At 49.5% G+C, this 24,197-nt stretch overlaps 1 protein-coding gene across 1 annotated transcript in view; it reads right to left on the reverse strand.

Moving 5' to 3' along the window:
- The window catches only part of Zfhx3 (zinc finger homeobox 3), a 246,451-nt gene that overhangs the window by 155,719 nt on the left and 66,535 nt on the right, over positions 1 to 24,197 (reverse strand). The window contains exons 2-3 of the mRNA XM_059264040.1: positions 9,087 to 11,881; positions 3,487 to 3,983 (exon numbers count right to left, since the gene is read on the reverse strand). Of these exons, the coding sequence (XP_059120023.1) occupies positions 3,487 to 3,983; positions 9,087 to 11,835 (3,246 nt within the window). The 5' untranslated portion in view covers positions 11,836 to 11,881. The remainder of the gene's footprint in view (positions 1 to 3,486; positions 3,984 to 9,086; positions 11,882 to 24,197) is intronic.

Raw genomic sequence — 24,197 nt, forward strand, 5'->3', positions numbered from 1 at the left:
ATGATAATGAAAATTCGGGGTGGGGAGGTGGGGGAGATGGTTTCTTCTGACTGGCTTGACCTCTGTGTCTGAATTCTAGGTCATTCCCAGTTTTTGGAAAGCCCAGTCCTCACACACCACAGCTACGGGCTGGCTGTCCACTATCTGAAGCCTGGGGTCCCACATGGTTTGTACTTGGGGAATGTCTGTTTTTCCTGATTCTGGAATATCTCCACACGCCTTAAGACTCATCTTTAGATTGGGACTGAGATCTAAGCACAAAATTCATCATCTTATACACACCGCCTGAGGTAATGTGATGCCATATTTACAGGGTCAGAAGACAGTGGCATCATGGTGGTGCTCACCTTTTGGACTGGGGATTTTCAGATTAGGGTTGCTCTATCAATCCACATGTCATCAAGGGAAGTGACAGTGCTGGTATGAGGTCACAGATCACCCTGGGAATCTGTCTCCTCCAACAAAAAGGAGAGAGGGGCCCACAGGAGTCGTATGAACAGAGCTCCAGAGATGCCAGGCTGCAGCCACTTCAGTGGGTACAGCAGAGAACAGCCAAGTTCAGTGACTAGGAATGTAGCTCAGCTGGTGGAGTGTTTGCCGGGCACGAAGTCCTGTGTTCAGTGCCCAGAACCTCACGACACTGGGTATGAGGACACACACCTGGAACAGCAGCGCTTGGGAGGTGGAGGCAGGAAGATCAGAAGTTGAAGGTCATTCTTGACCACAGGGTGACATGCATGACACCCTCTCTCAAAGAGGAAAAAGCAAAGCACAACAGAAACCTTCACGTTTTCCCTGTCTAGTCACAAATAGTTTGTCAGGAAATGGGACAGCGTAGGAAGGGGTGGCAGGCAGGATGGGGTGAGCCGGGCAGGATGGGGTGAGCCGGGCAGGCTGAGTGCCCTCCCTCGGTCAGCCGCTTCTGGAGCGGTTTCTCTAGCAGACAGTAAAGAACTCGATTACATCCAGTTAACTGTGCTCTAAACTGATTATGCATGTGCCAGGCTAATGGATTACATTAGCAAGAGGAAAAATAACATGCAATCAATCTCCATTACTATGGGCCACACCAGGGCCCCACCACCTCCAAACCCCACCCGAATCCAGGCACTGAAGAAACCCAGGGTGAGAGAGCCCCCTCCACGGCCACAAGTTTATCTTAGTCACATGGAGGGAACAAAGGGGCTGGGAGCAAGCTCTGGACTCATCATCCAAAGGGGGGTGGGAGAGCTCCCTACCCTGCTAAAGAGCCTCAGCAAGCAGAGGGACATTCATTATCCCAGGACTAATAGGCCAGACTAAAGACCTTTGCCTCCTGTCACAGGGGCAGAGACACTACGACACTAAGGCTGGTTACTGCAGCAGGGGTGCATCAGCGCAATGGCTCTTGGTCCACCCTCTGTCTCAGTATCCAGGCCCTTCTCCTTGTGGTATGCGCTCTGAACAAGAGTATGATCACTCTGTCTTGAGCAAACAAACACACAAACAACAACAAAATAAGGAAGATAAATAGGGCCCAGTCATGGAGGTGACCAGAGCAAGTAGGGCGGCAAATGCCTCCTCCTGACTGTCAGGGTGTGATCTGTGGACACGATTTGGGGGCTGAGGGAAGTTCTCAGCAAATCCTGTTTCTGGGGCCTTCAGAAGCAAACCCACATTGTTCGGCTTTAGTCAAGACCTGGACCATATGGATGGTGTGGCGTGTGGACTTAGTGGCCACCGTGTGTATTTTATAATCTAAAGGGCAATCCATTTCTTGAGGTGGAAGAGGCCAACTTCACTCCATGCCTATGTGACCCTTCATCAGTGTGGCATACAACCTTCTGTGGCCGAGCTGACCGTCGGGTCCTTCAGAAAGGCTTGTTTCCTCTGGTTTTTCCACCTGGTTGTCTTGGCCACGTCAGCACCGTCCTATGGTCAGCCAGACTTCCAACTGAACCTGAGACTGCAAAGAACTTCCTTTCCAGGGTGGCACAAAAATCAAGCCAGTCCAAGCCTGTCCAGTGCACAGGACAGAGGATTTGGCTTACAAAGTACCTAAACCAATCCTAGCCTACTGTATACAGCTGGTATCTGCAGCCACTTCTAGAACATTCTATCCCTACGACCCTGCTCAGAAACTGTTTCTTATCCACAGTACTCCCTGAGAATATGAGAGCAAGTGCAGAATGAGTCACAATCCGTCACCTCTGCGGATACCGAAAACGCAGGCAAAGGACCCTGAGTCTTCCTCGTGTGGGGTCTCCATCTGCAATCGTGGGCGGCACACACGAGACTCCACCGGCTCGGAGTCAGCAGACACTGCACGCGTGCTGGCCCACAAGTGAGGAGCAGTGTGGAAGGAAAAAGGAGAGACTGGGGATGACAGTGAGGAGGATGGAGAGGCGCGAGGGAGTGGAGGGCGTGTGGAGAGAGGCTGAGGAGATTTATGGCGATTTGTACCTGATTGTTCATACTAAAGCCATTATGGGATGATTAGAGGAAAGGTGAGGCTTTAAGTCCAGTGAAAATCAATAGAAACGTCTGGAGCAATCCTGCCGTGCAAGTAAAAGGACTATTTACAGTGTCTGCGGCCCCTCCTCCTTGACGGTCTACACTGTGCAGCGAGAGACTGAGGGTGGGTGGGGGAGAAAATGGAAGGGGAGGGAGAGAAAAAAGGAACGAAGGAGGCTAAGAGGGGAGAAAGCAGAGAACAAGGATGTAAAATACAGAAACGCATTCAGGAGACCGAGGAAAACGAACCAGGAGCCCCTCACCTGGCCTACTTTTCTCCATAGCATTTACCACCTTCCACCATGTAATTTATCCACTGTGTGTGTAACTCATCTTGTCCCAGAAGAACGAAAACTCTGTGAGGACAGGGATACGGGTCTGAGCATGCGCATGTGTGTACGTCTGTATAGATGTGTATATGTACATGTGCATGCATATACACATGTATATATGTGTGTGTGTGTGTGTGTGTGTGTGTGTACGTATGTATGTGCATGTGTTTATGTCGGTCTATTTTCTATACTGACACAGATATACTTCCAGAACAACGGCTGGTAGACAGGAAGTGTTCCGTGCCCAGCAGCTGACAGGATGGATAAACAGAATGAAGACACGAATGAGGCATTCTGGGAGCATCCGGGAGAGAAGAAATAAAAGATGGACTAAAGGACAGGAAGGGAGAGTGGGCCACAGCCGCTGACGGTGACTCCACAGACTCCAGCGGAGACCAGCAACCAAGAAGGGAACACGCTACTGGTCTGCTGAAAACTGACCTGCCCCTGAAATGAGATACCCTGAACCTTCAGCCACCAGGAGAAGCCATCAACACATCTCAGCTTCATCGGGCGCTGGACGCAACACCCTGAGAGCTAGTCTGCTAGTGGGATTACAGCACCAATTACTAGTCGTCCCCGTCCCCCGTCCCCCCCTTCTCAATCTTCCCCGGTCACTCTGTGGAGAGACTGTTCCTGGGTCTCAAGGAGCCCACCTCACCTTGTACAGCTTCAGGCTGGCCTCGTGCCTGGAGTTGACCGTGTGCAACCGCAGCTTCTCCAGGCTATTGGTGTAGTAGTCGCACGCATTGCACTTCAGGTGCACGGGGTTGCCGATGGCCACGCACTTGAGCCTCCACTCGTTGGCCTTGCCACCCTCCTTGATGTGGGCCACCAGCTGGTACTTCTGCACGTGCTTGTCCGTCTTGCAGTGCAGCTGGAAGTTGGCCTTGAGCTGCGTGGTGTAGCGGCAGAGCTTGCACTGGTACGAGTCCCCCATCACGGCCTTCCACTCGTCCTCCGAGAGGCTGCGCTCCACGTTCATGTGCAGTCCCAGCATGTCCAGGTTATCCGTCGTGAACTTGTTGCAGACCGCACACTGGAAGAGCTTCAGCGACGGGTCGTTGGTCTGGATGAAGCTCTCGCCCAGGTTCATCAGCTCCTCCGACACCAGCTGCCCGCCCCCGAGCCGCATGTCTAGGGGTATCTCACCGCCCACTGTAGGGAAGGACAGAGGGAGAGAGTCAGAAGTCAGGCTCGCGACCGTGGTACATTGCAAGGCGCTAGCCAGCTGGAAAACAAAATCCTCTTGCTGTGTTTGGAACCTCAGTGGTTTGTGGAAGCCTCTGGGCTTTCCAACTTCTCGAAAAGAACATCTAGACCAATGTACGGAGCTCGGTCTCCTGAATGACTTCAATTTGCCTTCTCTCTCGGGATGCAGGAAAAGTGCGAAGTCTGTATCAGCCTCCGAATACAACAGCATCTGAAACTCCAGACTCCAGCCTACCCCCAGAACTAAAAATGAGCAGCAGAGCAGTCCACAACACTGGGCCTCTAGGAAGACTCTAAATTGGGCCCCGTATTCACCCAAACCATCATTGACGAGCAAAACTTCCTGCCATCGTAGGAATGGGGGAGCCTTGCGCTGTCCACACAACAAGAAAGTGAATTTTTCATTGCCGTTAATATTACTGTCGATGGCCGCACTGATGCCCAGCTATACAGCACAGATTTCAGTAATGAGCCTTCCACTCCTCCCAGGGCCAATCTCGTCAGTATCCTACCTGTCTAGCAGAGCTGCCCACCCCACCCCTAGCCCTTCCTAGGACGGTCTTCCTTTCCCAAGCCTCTGTGTCAGAGCTAGCCCCACACAGGACCTCAGCACAGCTGCATCCCTACAAGGGTGGGGGCATTCTAGAGCAGAGGTCCAGCCTTGTTCTGAATAACCCCCTCATCCGGGAACCCACCCCACGGCACACAGGTACAAAGATTTATCGTATCAGACAAGGGTCAAAAGCACCCAAATGATCCACGCTCGGGAAGTAAATCCAGACAGACAGCTACAGATGAGGGTTACCTCACACTCCCTAAAAAAAGGTCGGGTAAAGACCTTCTCTTTCCCTCTCCACCCTCACCCATTTTCAGTCCATCACTGCCCTGCATAAACCAGGGGAAGGCTCACCTTCACTGGTGGGAGATGAACACACGAGCTCTTACTTCTACCCTGAGAAAGCCTTGAAAAGGCTGGGCTTCCCTCCATTCCTTAGACGTACAGAGTCACTCGGGAGCTGCCTGCCCGTTTCTGTCTCCTACCTCTCCTCTGAACACGTGCACACTTGAGCTACGAGGCCTGCCCCCCACCCTCCAACTGATATTTAAACTTGACCTTTTGCATGTGGTTTGACTGAGGTTATCTTTTTAATAACTGACTAGAATTCAAGTTAGTGGCTCATCAGAGGGAAAAAAATGATGATGGCGATGGTGGCGGTGACGAAGATGATGATGATGATGATGACGACGATGATGATGATGATGATATTTTGTTTCGACTACAAAAGAAGAGTTCAGTATAGACTCCACTAAGCAAGACCAGCTACATTCACAGTCTGCAGACAATATAAGAAGCCACAGAGATCTTCCACATGTGCATTCCAGAAGGTTCAGGAAACTCTGTTTGTTGTCTTTCTTATCATCCCCCTTAGTGAGAGGAACCATAAGTAGGACATTCTTTTTAGGGCAAGAGAGAAAATAAGAGAAAAGAAAGAAGAGAAAAGAGAAAAAAAAAAGAGTCCTATACTTAATGGGGATGAAGACAGGCAACATTCACAAAACATACTCAGTTTCAGTCACAGCAGAAACTGCCCAGAGGGTGAGACAAGGAGCAGACGCGTATCTGTTTCTGATGCCAACCACCTGAAGCATCAACCCTCCCCCACTCTTCAAACACAAGCTCTGCGCATCAATAGTTGTCACTCTACAGAGAAAATCCACAGTCGCTCGCTGGGTGTCTGGATGAACACTGGAAGCCCTCAGAAGAGGCAGAGGGAATAAGCCACTGCTCCTATGCCCAGTTCACAGGCCCAGCAGAGGAGCAGCGAGCAACCAGGATGATGAAGAGCGTGCCAGGACTCCCGCCAAGACTCCACCTTGGAGAAAAGCCAAGGCATTAGAATCCTGCAAGTCCACACAGTTAATTCAACTCTAGTGAATTAGATGACCCTCACTTGATCCACAGGCATCTGGGAGCTGTCTCAGTAAGGCTGTAGCAGGCCATTCCTTCTGAGCCCTATCTGGGCCTTGGGAAGGACCATGCGCCCATGACAGAGATCCAACCCGCTTGGACTTCACACCCTGGCACGTGAGCCCCACTCGGAAGCTCAGCCTCAAGCAGCTTCTGAGAAACACAACCTAAAAGCAGGGGAAGAAAGGGGGGCGCTACTTGGACTGAAAAAGGAAAATGCCCTTTAAGTGACCCATTTCTTGATGCTGTGTTGGACTGGGAGTCTAAAGGGATGCTTGGGAGGATGTTCACAGGGATGCTTAAGAGGATGTTCACATGGCTGTAACTCTTCGTATCCTGTCTATAAATGGTGGCAGATCCACTAAAGCCAGAGCAGACCAAGGGGCGTAACCCTCTCCTCCTCTGTGCCCTCCAGAACGGAAGCATCTCCAGGTGAGTACTTGACAAGACTAAGGAGAAGGTCCTGTCAAAGAAGGCATGAATGATAACGGTGACCTGGTCAAAATGAATCAAGTTCATAAACGCCCTTTCTGCCTCGCTGCAGACCCCAACCGCGTCTAATAACCTAGGGCCACCTCACCACTGGCCTAGCCGCAGCAGGCACCACTGAACCTTACGGCCTTTCTGCTTGCCTATGTTCTTTCTCCTGCTGAGGCCACACCACCTCCTCTGTAAATCACCTGGACATATCCGACTGTCCATACACACCGTCAACCTTGCAACAGGAAACAACTGTAACTCTCATCACCCCGACAGACCTCATGGCCACCCAAAGGACGGGACATCTCTGAAGACCCACCTCATCCAACTGTGGCACTCACAACTCAAGAGCCCTTCTTGACTAAACTGGGCAAGATCCTTCGAAAGGATATCTCTACTCTAAGACAGAAGGTGGGGCTCTACTTTGTGTGTCTGGACACAAGGATCTGTCCTTCTGCTTCTTTTGTGCCTGGTAACACTAAGAACTGTGATGCCCTGGGACTCAAAGATACTACGTGGGAAAAAAAGCCCACAATATACGTCTCCATTTCTCAACTCAAGTAGCAGTCGGTGGTTTTCAAGCTAACTAAAAAGACCTTGATTTGTCTATACGAACTCCTCCCATCTCTGAGCTTCTGTAGTATGGAGGCTGTTTCCAGTTTATTCCGAAGATCTGCCCACCAGGATTTTACTGTCTCTAAGGTGGGAAACTATTTCCTATTGGTGAGAGAGACAGAGAAAGAGACAGGAAGAGGAGGAGATAACGGCCTTCAGAGCACCAGTAACCAACACCCACCCTTCCTGGGGTGCACGCGTCACTCTGGGGACAAATAGGACAATGGATTCCTGTGCCTTCATGGGTTAACCAGTCCAGTCGGCAAAACCTCTTCAGATCACTTGCTCATAAAAGATCAACAGGTTAACGTTTCAAAAGAGAAAACAAGGTTCAAATATCATGAATTCATAGTGAAAACACAGAGCAGGAAGAACAAGCTGAATTATTGGAAACACAGCTCATGAGCAAGGTAACTCTCCAACACCACACAAAATAAAGACCTGCAGACTGGTGAGATCTGGCCTCCTGGCACTTGCCTAAACCTTACCCAAATAAAGGTGTGTGCTCACTATGTTGCTAAGAAAACTACCTTTTCCCATGTTAATCATAGAATTCTACTTAACTAGGGTCCTTTCCACAGACCCCAAAAGGCTGGGGAATAGAGACCAGGTTGGGCTCCACCAATGGAATACCAGGTGAGGTCAATGGGGACCTGGCCATCATACTAGCCTTCATAAAGTCAATTTGTACATTTTCCTGCTCAAAAAATTGGTCAAGACCAACAGTTCTCAGCACCCAAATCTCCCATTTCTGGTTCTGTTTCAGGTGTGTTAAGCTAAGCAGTAAGGCCTGGCACTACGGTTTGAAAAAAATGTCCCCCACCAAGGCCTAGGTGTTACAGACTTGGTCCCCAGCCTGTGGCACCATGGGAAGGTGGTGATCCACCTTCAAGAGGTAGGACCCAGTTGGAAGTCTTCCAGTCATATGGCAGCCTGGCCCCTTCCTCTCCCTTTCAGTCCCTTGCTCTCTCTGCCAAGTATTCCCACCGTGATACAATACTTCACCACAGGCCCCAGGGCAACAGGAGCCAACTGACCACAGACCAAAACCCCCCAAACTGTGAGACAAACTGTTTCTCTTTACACATCTCAAGCGTCTGTCGCAGTAACAGAAAGCTGTCTGACCGTGTCAGCACAGTTGGGGTCTGGATGTGGCCCACTCAGCTTCTCCGAGACCTACCTGTTCCTCCTGGCAACAGAGAATCCACAAGCCAGCGTCTAACTGCTATCAGAACCTAAGCTTTCTTTGATGGACAATTTTACAACTTATTCAGTTCTTCATCTATCACAGCACTCATGACAGTGTCCCCAGGGCAATTTAATTCCTAATTAATTCTGGGACACTAATCAACAACTCATCCAAAATAAGAAAGAATATAAGAACACGCCTCTTTCATCAAGATCCACAAAAACACACACAGAACTCGAGAAATCTCCCTGGGTGGTTCCCAGTTCAGCACAGAACCAGCCTTTGGGTTTTCAATAAGGTATGTTATAGCTTTCAATTGCTCCTATTGAAATGATGACTGTCCCCATTTAAATTACAGAGATGATGGTCCCAGCTACGGTTTCCTGTAAGTTTTAATAAATATTTGATGGAACCCAAAAGTTTTGAGTGATTATGGCAATTTTTCAAACTGGGAAAGAGAAGAAAGAATGGGAACAGTAAAGGAAAAGTCGACCATAAGCCAAAAACTAGAGGCAACACTTAAGTTTTAATCCTGGCCCTCCATAGCCAGAGTACAATCACAGCTCTGCCGAATGCATAAAATTTTCCGAATGGACACGTCGCGTGTAAGGGATCCTTGAGGGAAAACACTAGATTGTGAGACATTCCCATTTACAAAAAGAAAAAAAAATAACTCAAGGAGATAAAAATCAAAACCAATTTACACACCTCAACCTACTCCACATGCTTCCCGCCCCAGCGACACAAACAAACCCCTATGGTTAAAAGTAGACACGCCCGAGGGGGTTAGCCTCACCTAGAGCAGGCGTCATGGCGGCCATGGGCCCTGTGGGATCCAGCTGGAATCCGCTCATCATGAACTGGGTGTCCGAAGCGGTACTGTCCATCTTCAGGTTGGGCAGGTTCATGTTCTGGGCCAGGTAGTACTGGTAGAGCTCGGCCTCGGCGGGCGAGGGCAGACTGCCGAGGCCCAGGTGGCGGTTGTGCTGGATCTGTGTCATGTTCTGTTGCAGCAGCATCATGTTGTGCATGTGTTTCTCACTGGTCATGTGAATACGGAGGTTCCTGGCCACGTTGGTCTCATAATCACACACCTCACACCGCCACGTGGGTTTGGTTTTTGGTTTGGTGGGTGAGGGGGCGCCACAGGAGCTGCCGATATTGGCTGCTGCGGCGGCGGCGGCGGCAGCGGCGGCGGCCGCCCCAGCGCTGTGGCTGAAGACCTGCTCGCCCCCTCCGTTCTGCAGGTTCTGCATGTTGTTGAGATGTTTGTCAGACTGCATATGAATACTGAGGTTGCCTTTGGTAGTTGTGGAGTAGTTACACACCTCGCAGCGGAAAGGCTTGTAACCACACGTGTAGCTCTCGCCTCGTGCCAGCCGCGGGTGGGGCTGCCCGCTTTTGCAGTAGACACAGGAGCCGCCAGGCTCCGGGTGCTTCTCCTTCATGTGTGCCTCCAGCGTCTGCTGGTACTTGTAGTGCCAGTTGCACTTGGGGCACTTGAGTGTTTTACACGAGTTACGAGAATGCATCATGGTCATGTGGCCACCCAGGGAGCGGGAGGAGCCCAGGACCGTGTCGCATTTGGGGCACTCCACACCGCTACCCGAGGGGCACTCCCCAACCCCAAGCTCGCAGAGGGAGCCGGCGTGCTGGTGATGGGGGACGAAGCCCCCATCGTCACCCTCTGTGCTTTCATTTGGTTCTGGTGCTGTGGCACTGTCTTTATTGGCACTTTCGTCAGCCAAGTCCAGCCTCCTGCCCTCTGCCACATTGGCCCTGACGCCCTCACTGTTAAAGCTTAAACGATTCCTCCTGTTCGCACCATCGAAGACAACAAAGGAAGAAGCAGAATTAGAAGTAGTAGAAGCTGTGCCCCTCGACAGGGTCTGGAGCACATTAGGCATTAAGGGGGAGTTAGAAATGCTTTGGTTTGAGAGAGCAAGGTCCTTTTTGCTGCAGCCACCTGCTGTGGCTCCAGACTCCTCAGGGGCCCTGTCCTCCAGTTCCTCCTCCAACTCACTTGGAAAGAGTCCTTTGCAGCCCTCCTCTTCCTCTTCCTCTTCTTCTTCCTCCTCTTCCTCCTCCTCCTCCGCCTCTTCTTCCTCCTCCTCCTCCTCCTCCTCTGCCTCCTCCTCCTCGGCTGGCTCTGCTTTCTCGGAGAAGCAATCCGGGTCCCCCACTTCTCGCTTATCTCCTTCAGCTGCCCCAGAGTCCTTGCCCTCCGAGGATTTGGTAGGACTGGAAGCCAGGGGCCCCAGGGGGACTGAGGTAATGGGGGTCTTCAGGACCGAGCTGGTGAGCCCGCCAAGGTTCAAGAGGGTGCTGGGGGTCAAGAGACCAGCCTGGGGCTGCTCAGGGGCGGCAGCAGTGCCGGCTGGGAGGGCTTCCTCCCCTTCCATACGAATGCCACTAAATTTACCATAAAAACTGTGTCCAGGGCCTATGAGGTTAGCTGTGGAAACTAAAGGGTGTTGAAAGTTTTTGTTTTTTGGTTCCAGAAAACTTACAAGGGGTTCCTTGTCTTTGCCAATCCCTTGGATGATAGCGGAGATGTTCTTATTGCTAAGAATTTTCCGCTCCTCTTCACTCAGGGTCATTCGATGGTCGTGCACCGCGTGGGTCACGAATGAACGGACATACCCAAAGGAGAGCTTGCACAGGAAGCACATCAGAATGGGCTTCCTCTTGCCGTAGAGCACAAAGCCATCGAACTTGGACAGGTCCACATTGTTGGGAACATCTTTGGATACGCAGGAGCTTTTGGCAGATCCGTCGCTGTTCAGGTAATCCTTGTTGCTTCTGTGTCGCACGTCAAAGACGCGGAAGCTGTGCAGGACAGGGCTGAGCCCCGCCAGGGCTGAGGTATTCGGGAAGGCCTGGTCTGAGCCCTCAAACCACTTCCCGAAGGATGAGGCTATGTGGAAAGTGTTGATGATCTGCGGGTACACGGGTGCAGCACACGAGGGGTCCCCTTGTTTGCCCCCCGCCCCAGGGAGAGAGTTCAGGAAGAGCGAGGGGACAGGCCCGCTGCCACTGCTGCTGCCGCAGGTGGCCCCGCTCTGGGCCAGCTGGCTCAGGCTCTCGACAATGTACGCGGAGCCGTCTGGCTGGTAGACGATCTCCCCGGCCAGGTTCTCCACGTCACTCTCCTCATCGCCCTCTTCGCTGGTGTCGCTGGCGCTCTCCTCTCGTAGGGGCAGGGGGGGCGGCGGCGGCGGCGGCGGCGGCGGGGGACGCGTGCCAGGGCAGTGGTGCTCCATGTAGGTCTGGAGGCTGGCAAAGGAGGCTGAGCACTCGTTGCAGCTGACCTCCTTGCTGGCGGGCTCGGCGGGCGGCCCGGCCGAGGTGCTGCTGTCCGCCAGGCGCTCATTGAAGGGGGCCCTTAGGCTGTCCAAGGGCCCACGGCTCTCGCCTGTGGGCTGCTCCATGCTACTGGGTTTGTCGGGGAGGTGGGTGCTGTTGAGTTCAGTCCATTGCCGGTGCTGAGGGATCCCGCACCCATTGTCCTTCCCCGAGACGACGGGCGAGTCACAGCCTTCCATGGTAAGGCCTGCGTGGAGCTTTCATTGCACCCAGTACGGATCGGACCTGAAGGGTGGAGGCAAGGGGGGGAAGAGGGAGAGAGGGGAAAGAGAGAGAGAAAGGAAAGAGGTTAGGAGGGCCAAGGCTAAGGTCCCGCACGGAGTGCGCTAAGCAGCTTCTGTCCATACCCACAACACAGAGCTTGCAGGGCAGAGGGCAGGCTGGGGGACGCGGCCCTGCACAGTGCAGTACAGAGAGACAAACACAGCCAGGTCCATGCAGTGAACGGGAAATGGGGAAAGCGGTCAGGGACACACCTCTTTGACTTCACACTGTCGTGCTAGCCCTAGAGGCAGACCCACTGGAATTTTCACTCTAAGCCATCAGGGCTTTGAGTCAAGCTAGGCAGGAAGCCATCGTGGAAGAGGCCCGTTATCTTTCCAGTACCCAGTCAGGTCACAGAAAAGGCCCTCCTGCATACAGACACCTTGCATGCAGTCATCCCTAGCTGATAACACTGGGGGACGGGGGTCCATCAGGGAGGATGAGAGGAGGGAGCTGTGGCACTCCAGAAAGAGAGCAGTAAAATGAGAAATGTCCAGTGATGTAAAGAAATCAGAGGTGATTTTCAATGCCCATTGTCAAGTTTGATACATTCAAAGGCCTACAGGGTTCAGAGGGCGAAGGTCAAGGCTTAGGTACATCCTGCAAAGGGATCAAGGGGGCCAGCAGCCATATCCCTACCCTTCAGGTCTCTGAAGCAACAGATGTCCCATTTCCCAAGCAGTAAACCTTACAGGGTAAATCTCAAGAGAGACCAACGCCACTCAGACTATCAGACTGAAGAGAAGACACCCCAAATTCCCATCTCCTCCACCCAAACCAGGAAAGCTTCCTTGTCTGGGATTCAGCAGAGTTCACAATGAAAATATGAAGGTACCCAGAATAAGAACTGGCCAGACTTTCAGGCTGCCGGTGGCCCGATGGAGGGCAGAAGCCTCACCCCATCTGCAAGGAGCCCATCCACCATGCACGTGGTGGATTTTCCCCAGCAAAGGTCTTAGCACAAGCAGAGATGGCAGCTGGGCTTAGCAAGCCCTACTTCCACACCTGCCTCTTAGTTATTAGTTGCTACCCAAGCAGCTGTCCGTCAGCCCTGGGGCTTTTCCGTTTCCGACTCCAGAGTGCTACTGAGCTGAACTTGCCCTCTGAGAGCTCCTGTCCCTGGGGAAGGTAGCAACAGATCACAGGCTGCCTGGTTCCTGCAACATCACCGCAGGGGAGGTTATCGCCTGGCCTCCGTTCTCCTTCCTTCAGGTGGTTCAGCACTTCTTAAGAGTTTGGTCTTTACCCACAGACCCCAGGCCGTCTGTCCCCTGTTCCACCACCCCATTCATAAGCAGCAGACAAAGCTTTTGGCTGGGTTTCATCTCCCTCCATCTCCTGCCAACCCTGTCTTACTTTTAGTATTTCTCCAGGTTTGACTGCATAGTGAGCCAACAGCTCCCCCTCGGGAAAAGACAGAGAAGGCAGGGCTTGCAGAAGCCTCAGAAGAAATCACTTGTTCAAAGAATGTGCCACGATTGGTTTAAGACTCACACGCACACACCTGTCTGTCAACTGATAACCTCAGTCTCGGTGACAGGAAAGCGCTGTGTGCCTTAGAAAGGACGGGTTCATCTGAAACAGATCACCATACTAAATCAACCCCAATGGCAAATGAAACAGGACTTCCCATAAGGCTTAGCTGGGATACATAGGTGAGAATCTGGGGAGGCTCTTCTTAAGGATGTTCCTGATTGGCTGGATGACACCTGATTGACAGTTCAAGCCCAAAAGGTTGGCAGGTCTGAAGGGGCGGGAGGGTTAACAGCCCGATTGTAAAATCAATGTCATAAATGCTTGGTAAGTTACAGGAACATGCGGGAAGGGGAGGCCGCGATTGATAAAGGAGAACAGCTTTGATGCCGCACCGGGGACTTGTTTATCGACAGCAAAGCCAATCTCCTCTCCAGCCTGGGCTGGGCCAGAGAAACCTGCTAGCATTTACCAATTAATTGGTGGGCTTTGCCTGCTCTGCTCTCTTCCTCCTCCTCCTCCTCTTCCTCCTCCTCCTCCTCCTCCTCCTCCTCCTCCTCCTCCATGAACTGGCCAGCTAAGGGGCTGGGACTTTAAAGACAAAACAAAACAAACAAAAAGCAATAAAACAAACTCCCAAGCAGGTGATGACCTTGTGACCACTTCTGAAAGGCAGAGAGACAGCTGATGATGCTGGCCAGAGGGGTGGGGATGATGAGAGGATAGCTACACTCATCCACAGGAAGTTGAGAGTCCATAAAGATACAGGTGGGAAAGAGAACCCAATTTCCAGACGCGGGCTGCCTGCTTTGGAGCTTCTCTTCCAGACATGCTGACCAAGCGGAACTTTTGAGAGCCCTATGAATAATAAGTGGTATGGTTCACAGGCTAGTCACACCGTCCTAAGAAATGCAGGTTCCTGGTTCACACCGCACCCTGTGCATGTCCACATCATCGCTAGGAACTTGAACTAAAGCTTGAGATACCACTGCTTCCCAGCATCCTCAAGAGATGACCAGCTCGTCTGCGCCTGGTCCCCATATTGCCAGGTAAGTGGAGGATGGCTGCATACACCCTCTGCCTCCGTCCCTGGCAGATGCAGGAATAAGGAATGGACGAGGGAAGGGGTGGGAGGGCGCACTGACATGAAGCAGTCTCTTCATCCTGCCCAGTTTGGCAGCTCATGGGCCTCGGGGCATCCACCACTCTCCCACCCAGCGTGCTTGCTCTGTTTATCAGCCAGTCAATAAGAAAAAGGTAGTTCTTACTTAAGGAGGCAGAAGTCAACTCGGCAGGTCGATCAGCACTCTGTCTGTAAACATGGTTTCCCGTAAAATCAATGCTCTTCAGTTACAGAGGGCGGCCTGGGAACCAAGTGGGTCCCCACACTTTCACAGGAAGCCCTGCCAGTCAAAATTCATGAGCCTCTCTCTCCTCAGCCCTCTAGCCCACCCCTCAGGCTGTGACCCATCCCACATGCACTTTAGTCTAGCTCACCGGAACTCTGGACTCTTCCTGCAAGCCAATTCTCCTTCCTCTGGCCACTCCCCCAGGTTCCCTTTAAATGACCTCAATATTGTATTCAACACTATTTGTTTAAGAATTCAGTGGGAGTTTATAAAGCACGTCTTTCCAATGACAAAGTCTGATGGGAGACGCAGGAGAGATCCGGCAAGCATCTGTGCACATACAGTCTTGCTCACTCTCTCATTCTGCTTAGCGTTCAAGTCTGCCATTTGAAAAGTATTCCGTGCAGAAGAACTCCAACACCTTACGAATGACTCCAACAAAAGTGGGGGGGGGGCCTGTGCTCACCCCCACACCACAGTTCTCTGTTTTAAAGCCCACTGCAGTTTTGCAAACACCAACCTCTTTGAGAGATTGCTTTAGAAGGATAAAATGCTACCAGGTACAATGTGACGCGCCACTCATCTTGGCAATTATCTTCCTCTTTAAACTAAAAGGGTGTGTAAGGAAAATTCTGTCTTATTCCATGAAGGAGATAGGGCTGGATAAAATGCTACAGTTTTCTGGTAGGCTGGGTAGGGGTGTGTGGTTCTAAGGAAGGGGAGGGGGCTCCCGCTGTTGCTTCAGCTCCCAGAGAATTAAACATGAACAGTCACACTGTGTAATTTTAAATTGTTAATTAGCACAGGGTTAATTAGGCGGTCCTTTCACAAGGGGCTGTTTGGCAGAAAACCAAGAAGGGAAACAAAGGGGGAAAGAGAGAGAAACAAAGAGAATAGAGACAGCAAGAGAAACTGTTGCCTCTGTGAATAACCTGCAGGGCATCACCAGAGAGGGCAGCCAGCGCGCAAGGATGCCTGGTCCTCAGGGACTCTTCACCCTGCCCCAGGGAGAAATGTAAGGACCGCTCTTCTCCAGGGACCCAGGCAGTGCACAGCACACACTGCCAACATGTTTTGACTCAGCAATTTCTCCATTCTAGGAATTTATTCCAAGGAAACAGCCCGGGAGATGTGTGGACACACAAAAATGTTCATAATAAGATTTATAACAGAGAAGAAAGAGGTGGAAATAATCGAGCAAAATCAGGGACTAAATAAATCACCGTTTGTGGAATTCAACATGTTCTAAGGCTGATAACTAAAGAAACCATTTACAAGCAACGGAAGCTGATCAGCTGCGAACCGAGTGAAGGACGGTTGGTATGGATCCAGCCATCATCATACTTCTATCAAAATTTTTATGACGGTAAATTTGAGGAGGTGAGGCTATGGGAGACTTCATTTCCTCCCTTGTGCCTCTATTTCCCAAAGCTTTTTAAAGCCCCTAGGACGGAAACTATCACTTACTGAGGTAGGCCCTGAGGTATAATCATAAGCACTTGGAGGACAGCTATTCTTATGCCCATTTCAGAGATGTAAAACTGAGATTGCTCGTGCTTGGGTATTCTAAATGACAAAGCCAGCTAGTTACTGTAGGATCTGTGTTCTTAGACACGCTATGGATGTTGTCCTTTTGATGTCTGTTGTCAACAGACAACGAAGCATCTGACAGTCAATATTTGCATTAGATCTTCATGTGCCCAGAGACTGTTCCAAGATCGGGGACTGCTCACACCTATAAACCCAAACGGGCGAACTCCAAGTAGCCCTTTTCATATGGACACCATCAGAGGACAAGGTGACCAGGGACGCCACAGAAAAGTCACAGAAGGCAGGTCCAATATCCTGATTTCTTTTTTTCCTCTTTTAGAAAGAAGGAGCATAACAGACCTGAAGTGATGGGTCTGTGGTGAAGAAAGCTTACTGCTCTTGTCTAGGACCCACAATGGGTTCACAGTACCCTCTCATCAGGAAGCTCACAATCGCCTGTGAGTCCCGCTTCAAGGGATCTGGCACTTCTGGCTGCCTGGAGCACCTGCACTCATGTGCGCATAAAGTAAAATAAAATAAAATAAAATAAAAGGAGTGCAGGGTCCAGAGAGATGGCTCAGTGGGTAAAAGTGCTTGATCTTTACCCCCCAGAACCAAAGGTAGAGGACAAAACCAACCCCTAAAAGTTAGCCTTTGACCTCTACATGTATGTCGCATCATGCCACTCCACTGTCACACACATCCCTGAACTCACCTATGCACACACATCGTATGTGTGCAATAGTAGCAAATCAGAACATTGGAAAAGAAACTAGAAACTATGGGCCTGAAAATGTATTCACTCATTCATTATTTGCTGTGAAGCTACTATGTCAGTCAGATGGTAAGGAACACTAACGTTCTTCTGAGGAGGGGACCACCAGTGAGTACAACATGCGCAGCACAATGCCCTCCAAAGTCACAGAAAACCAGACAAGGGGCAAGCCATTTTTTGGACAAGGTGATGACATCACAGTTAAAAGAATGTCCTGTGAGTATATGCTGCAAATCCTCCCCAGGTTTAAGCAGATTCATCTGGTGCTGAGGAAAAGCTCAGAGGGGGCCACCCTCAGCAATAAGCCAATGAGAGCACACACATAAACCAAACATGGATTCGGTGACCTGAGAAATGCAGCAAAGAGTACTTAACAAGAGATCCTCAAGTTTTCCATTTCAAGGACAAGATCTCTCAGATGATAAAGTCTGCATGATGCCACAGCAGGTGGATGCCATCACTTCAAGTCAACATGGAGTCCGAGGCATACACTGACATGCCATCAGATGCTGTCCTGTCTCTATTACACTTATTGAAATCAGCAACTTGGGAGATGACACCAACAAGACACACATCACCATGCAGGGCACAGAAAGTTAACAGGGAAAACTGAAATTATGACAACGGCAGAATTGAGGTATGTGTGTGGTGGGGGAGACTTTGACCAGTGGGAACAAGAGACCCAAACCAACAAGACAAAATTGTAACAAGGTAAGTTAGAAGGTAAGTCTACATTCATGGTTAAAGGCAGCAATTCAGGTCACCCCAACACTATGACTGCCTCTCTGTTGACTCACCTGTCTCGGCTGTGAATACCATGAGATCAGGCTCTACAAGACTCAACTCTGTCTCCTTCTAACCAAGATGTGATAGATAATTAATGAATTGATGGATGAAAAAAATCTAAGGTAGTGAGAGAAATTGTAACACTTCAAGAGAATGAAGGATAACCCATGGACACACCTCCCCTCACCGCCCTTTACAGTTGAAGAGATGCCCAGCCAACAGAACTGGAGTCTTTGGATAAAGGGTCAGTTCTTAGACTGCAGCAGAGAGAGTACACGATGAGCATGGAGCATCTTTCAATGAAGAGCACCTTGAGCTGATGTCTCAGATGGACCCAGGAGTAAGCTGAAGGGACTCCTGTCAACCACACTTGGGATGACAGGAACAGGAAAATTAAATAAGAGCAAAGGACAGACACTATACATAAAGTAAGAATTCACAACTCCATGCTTTTATAAAGAAAAACACAAACAAATGTGTGAGTAAGTTCTTCCTTAGGGTAGAAGTGTTAGGAATACACACACACACACCCCTATCAAGTTCAGAAATCATCCTTTGGTAACCACCCCCCCTAGCAAGACTCCATCAGGAGATCATCAATGGATATGCACACTAAGGGAGGAGACTTCCTACAATCTCATTCCCTACAGACTCTTCTCACTACAGAAAGAAAACCAGCACCTTACAGTAGAGGCCTGACAGACAGCATCTTAATCAAGTAACCAGCAGTGGGACAGACAGACATCCGTGTGACTCCCAGTAGGATACACTGAGAGGTACACTACATCCCCTCACCGCCAAAAACATCAAGCCTGCAAGGAACATCAGACAAACCCCGATTGAGCGAAGTCTACAAGTTGTCCTACACTCTACAGAAACAGCAATGTCCTAACAGAAGGACACATCGGAAAACTGTCTCAGATTAAAGGTAAGTAGGGAGATGTGACAAATGGAACACATCTCTGTGGTTTTCTTTCCCTGTGAAGGACATAAGAGAGACAATTGGCGAAATCTGAATGTGGTCTGTGGGTGGGCTAATAGGAGCCTATGCCTGGTATGTTACACAGGATCAAGTCTGTTAGAAGATATGCTGGGACACACGAGAGGTAAGTATAGCGCCTCAGTCCTCAGACTGCTTAAGGAGCTAGGATGGCAGGACACACACCTCTAATGCTAGCCAGAGGAGGCACAGGCAAGAGAGCCGTGCAAGGTGAGTTTGAGGACACCGTGGGCTACACAGTAAAGCCCTTCTTACGAGTTTTTTTAAAAAGCCTTAATGAGAAACATGCGCAAGTGTGTATGTGGTATGTGTATGTATGTGTATATGCGTGTATACACGCGCGCGCGCGCGCGCGCGCGCGCGCACACACACACACACACAGGCAAAATGACTACAGATGAAGAGGATGGGAATTGTTTTTTTAAATGATTCATTTATTTTTATTTTATGTATATTGGTGTTTTGACTGCATATATGTCCGTGTGAGGGTGTCGGCTCCCCTGGAACTGGAGTTTCAGACAGTTGTGAGCTGCCATATGGGTGCTGGGAATTGAACCAAGGGCCTCCGGAAGAACAGCCAGTACTTTTAACCAGTGAACCATCTCTCCAGCCCAAGGAAGGGAATTTTTTGTTCTTTCTTTTTTTCTTTTCCTTAAACACCTGCAATCATGTCAAAAGAAAACAGAACTCTCCAAATCAAAACTCTCCGAAAATATACGTGCACTATCAACCCACACAGACGTACTGGTCCTTGTATGTATGGGAAATTCCTTCCTGACACAGCCTTGTGAAAGGGCAGGAGCTGCAAAGCTGGGCAAGGAGGTATGGGAAGAAGAACAGAACACCAGCCTTCCCTTCTGCAGCTGGGGCTTCCAGGTAGAGTCCTCTGGTTGGAGAAGACAAATTAATACGCCATTCTGACTTGGGTAGAATTTCACATAACATAACACTCAGAAAACCCATGACAGATCACAACTTTTGGCTACATTTCCTACCTTAGTGAAAAGCAATTTAAAAAAAAAAAAAAAAAAGATGAAGATGAGCCTCATCAAAGGATTCTAGTAACCCACAATTGTAAGCGCTCTCAAGTCCAGACTAAAAGTAAAGTGAAAATAAAAACACACAATGAATAAACAAGAGAGAGACAGAGACAGCGAACAACGGAAGTGCTGGGATGGCGCAGTAGGTAAGAGTACTTGCTGCTCTTACAGAGAACCTCACTTTGACTCCCAGCCCCCACACTGGGCAGCTCACAACTGCCTATAATTCCTGCTCCAAGGCGATGTGATACCTCTGGCCTCCTCAGGCACCTGTACTCATGGCATATACCCACACACAAACACAAACACATCATTGAAAATAAAAATAAATCTAAAATAAAACTCTAGAAACCTCATCCAAGGGGCAAAGAGATAATGCCCAGATCTGCTGAGCTGGGAACCTGGTAAAGAACCACACAGTTCCACTTTGTGCTTTATACAATAACAACAACATCTGTCTACTGAAGCATATAAGTCAATAAGCGTTAAAGCCATAAACACGTGAGATTCCATGGGCTCAATAGTGGTCTCCCAACAGCCTTAAGGAATCTGTAACTGTGGCCAGGTGACACATACTTGCACAGAACCTTCACGAAACAGGATGCCCACTGTCCAGAAGGCCCCCAAAATAATACAGGCCCTGAGCTCTGTGTTTGCTAATAAACACACCCATGCTATTTGTAGCATGAACATAAATCAACTGGGAAGTGAAAAGTGCTGGCTCAGTCCATTCTGCAGGAAACACACAGTCACTGAGATATTCTGGTTACTGTGGGGTCCGGGGCAGGCATGGGTAGTCATGAGATCTGAGACAGAGGGAGAACTAGGTCTCAGAAACCAGTCTGTACTGATGATACTCCAGAGAACTTCATCAATATGAAATGACAAGGGGAGGGGGACTTCTATGACCAAAAAAATATTAATGTTTACTATATTTGTAGCTATTTATTAAAAAAAAAAAAAAAGACAAGCCAGATGTTCTTTCTACAGTACTCTAAATGTGGATTTGGTAGTCACCCATTCAATATTTGTCTCTACTCATGTGAGAAAGTCCTTAACCATCCACCCTATATCTTGTGGAGACCTTTCCATTGCTCCCTTTGACCACCACTGGCCTGCACATGCGCTCCTAAGCTGGATTCAATCACCACAAAGCAATGAGCGCGCGCACGCGCGCGCTCTCTCTCTCTCTATCTCTCTCTCTCTCTCCAGCTCCAAGATCCGAAGCCATGCTTCTTCTTACCAGCCAGAGGAGCTTCATTTCCTGGCTGCATCGGCTGCCCCTCCTATTCAGCAGGTGCGCAACCTTTTGCCTCCACCTTCCCCCATCACTGGGCATCTCCAAAGTTCAACCCCCCCAGGCAAACTGGAATCAATACTTAAATGCTTCCTTTGATAACACCCAAAACTTTCCCATCTCTTCCAAGTTCTCCTCAAAAGCCCCCATTTCTGGTTTCTTCCCTCGAGCTACTGGGCTGCAGAGAGCAAGCCAGGAGACGATATGTAAACAGGCCATCTGGCCCATTATCGTTTCAATCTGGCATCTCATGATGTTAAATTTATTTTAAATAACTTCTCCTGATTAAAGTAGTGTGAGTTCATTATTTAAAAAAAAAAAAAATGTAAAGAAGTAGATATCCACCAAGAGACTCTCAAGCTACAGTAAAAACTGCTTGTAATTCCACCAGCTGGAGGACTTGAGCACAGGCAGTTTCTCAGGCTTCTCCTCTGTGTAGCTATAGTTAAGGGTTTTCTTTATCAACCTCAGATGCCCTGCTCCTTATAAGGGGAAGGATTCTTCTTAACTTAATTTAGCATGCAGTTTTCCCATGACATCAAGTGTGCTCCGTAAGGTAGCAGCAACAGCTCCCGAGATGCTGCACCTACACATACAACATCATTTTACCAAATGTTATTACTAGACATTTAAATAATTCCCAATATTTCACTGTTAAGCCTGCAATAAATGCCCATGAATCTTTGTCCACAGAAGAAAAACAAAACAATAAATATGAGTAGCTGCTGTGTTGTTGGTGGAGTCCACCCAGCAGGACTAGGTGTGGTTCCAAGCAATGTTGTTGAATACATCATTTCACCAGATCCTTTCAAGAACCCATTTTACAGATGAGGATAGAGGGGCTTTCGAGGCTGCATACAAACTGTAGGCCAATCTAAGTCAGCATCTGAGGCCATAGTTGGCTCTCTATGAAACCTAGCTCTTACCATTCTGAAGAACTCTATTTCCTTAGCATACATTTCTAAGAACTGCTGGTTCAAGAGAGAGAGAAACATTTAAGACTCTGGTATGTGCCAATCTGTCCTCCAAAAAAGTCCTTCCAGGTCCCGCTAGCAATGGTCCATAGACATGACTTTTCCTGCAACAGTGACATTACTTTCTTGAGAGAAAAAAGAAAATGTTGATATGGCTGGTAAGAAGCTGCGTTTTAGCCTACCTCCTTTTCTGAAGAGTAACAAATCTGCTATTTGTGAAGTGCGTGCTATCTCTATGACAGGGGCTGTTGCCCTTTGCCCTAGTCATTAATCCAAGGGTTTCACAGGACTTTCCTGGCAATCCCTCCCACTGGACTACACCAGAGGCCAGTGTCCCATGAACAGCTGGACTAGATCCCACCTCCTCACAGGGCGGCTCAGGCAACGCTCCTGCCCCTCCTTCAGATCGCAACACTTTCCTTCCGACAGTGGATGCTGCCCACTGCTTCACTTCCTCAAAAGCTGTCTGCCTGGTCTCTGGTGCGTCCCTCCTCCCTTCGGGGATTACAGAGGACCCACTGAAATTGCAAAGTCGTCAGGCCCCACACCCAAATTAAGAAAAAACAAAAACAAAAGCCAGGTGCTCTGCTGACTAAGGCAAGGAGACACTTGTCTCCAAGCTTCCACTCTCTCCACCCAAGGTCACCCACGCCAGCCCCACCTGGGTCAATGGCTCTCACCCTTTTACATCCACCTTCTGCCATCTCCCCTGCACTGAGAACTGCTCACGCTGGTCCCTTAAGTCATCCCGCTTCACTTCTCTGACACTTTCCTGGCTCCCTCCCTCTCTGATCTCCACATCACCTGCCCTCTTCCCATTCCTAAGCTCTCTGGGATATATACTTTCCAATACAATTCACTGTGATTGCAACCGGCAGAGATCCTTCCTCGAGGCTCTCCTATGGCATTTAAGTATCAAGGTACTTCTTCTCCTTGGCTCTTATCTCTGTACATCAGCTACCTTAACTACTTCTGTGGTTTCAATTACTGAAATTATGAGTTGACTCCCAAAACAAAAATTTCCACTCCGACTTATCGCTTGGATGTGCATCCCACTACTTGCAGCAGACCACAAGATGTCTCTAAGTGGCTAGCTTTCCATCGCTCACAGCTTGGCCTGGCCTAGCACGTCCAAAGGGAGCTGCCCTTTGCCATCTGGCCCGGTCTCTCTAAAAGGAACTTTTGGTACCATCTTTGATTGTAGGAAACGGGGAAACCAGTTTATGCCTTTCCTCCCCAAGAACCAATAGCCAAACTACCCCATCTTAAACCCACCACACTGGCTTTACAGTCTCGGGTCTACCCTCTCGTTGCAGAGAGAGCCATCTCAGTTCCAGGCTCCCGCAACAGGACATCACAAACTGAGAAGAGTACCCAAGTTAACTGAAAGAGTTTTCCACCTTAATGCAATACCGTCCACCGTGGTGATAACTCTTGCAGTTAGAGGTGTAGCAGCACATCCGTGAGGTTCTTTTCCCTTCTTCCTGAATTTCCTGAGAGGAGTTTGTTTCCACCACAGCCCTGGGCAGCCTCAGCACATCCATTTTCTTTTCTTCCCCTAAGAACTTGGGCCTTTTCAATTAAGGGAAGCACTCCGGAGCTTCCCTGGAATATCTGAGTTGCCAGCACTACTATTCCTACACTTGATGGCCATTGTTAAATGAAACAAGGGTTACTCGAGCAAGGGCACCTCAACATCATGATAGTCAAGGGGCCGAATGATGAACAAGTGGGTAGTATACAACTCAGACCCACTAGACAAAAGGGATGGCTCACGACTCGGACGGAGGGGACCAAGATGGCAGGAGCATGTACCACACTGGTCGCAGCAACACACAACGTAAAACTTATAAACTGCTGCTTATTTCTGGAATTTTCTATTTAATGTTTCCAGGTTACTAACCCTGACCTTAGGGAGCTGAAATCACGAAAAGAAACCCTGGCTAAGGAGGGAATGACACATTATTAAATTACCTGCTGTGTTTCCTTCCAAGGAGGTTCTTGCCTCAACTCTCCACACCTATGCCTTCTCATCTGTGTGCCGCAGCTCTGA

The sequence above is a fragment of the Peromyscus eremicus genome, chromosome 5 (assembly GCF_949786415.1).
Source record: "Peromyscus eremicus chromosome 5, PerEre_H2_v1, whole genome shotgun sequence".
In the NCBI taxonomy this organism is placed as follows: Eukaryota; Metazoa; Chordata; class Mammalia; order Rodentia; family Cricetidae; genus Peromyscus; species Peromyscus eremicus.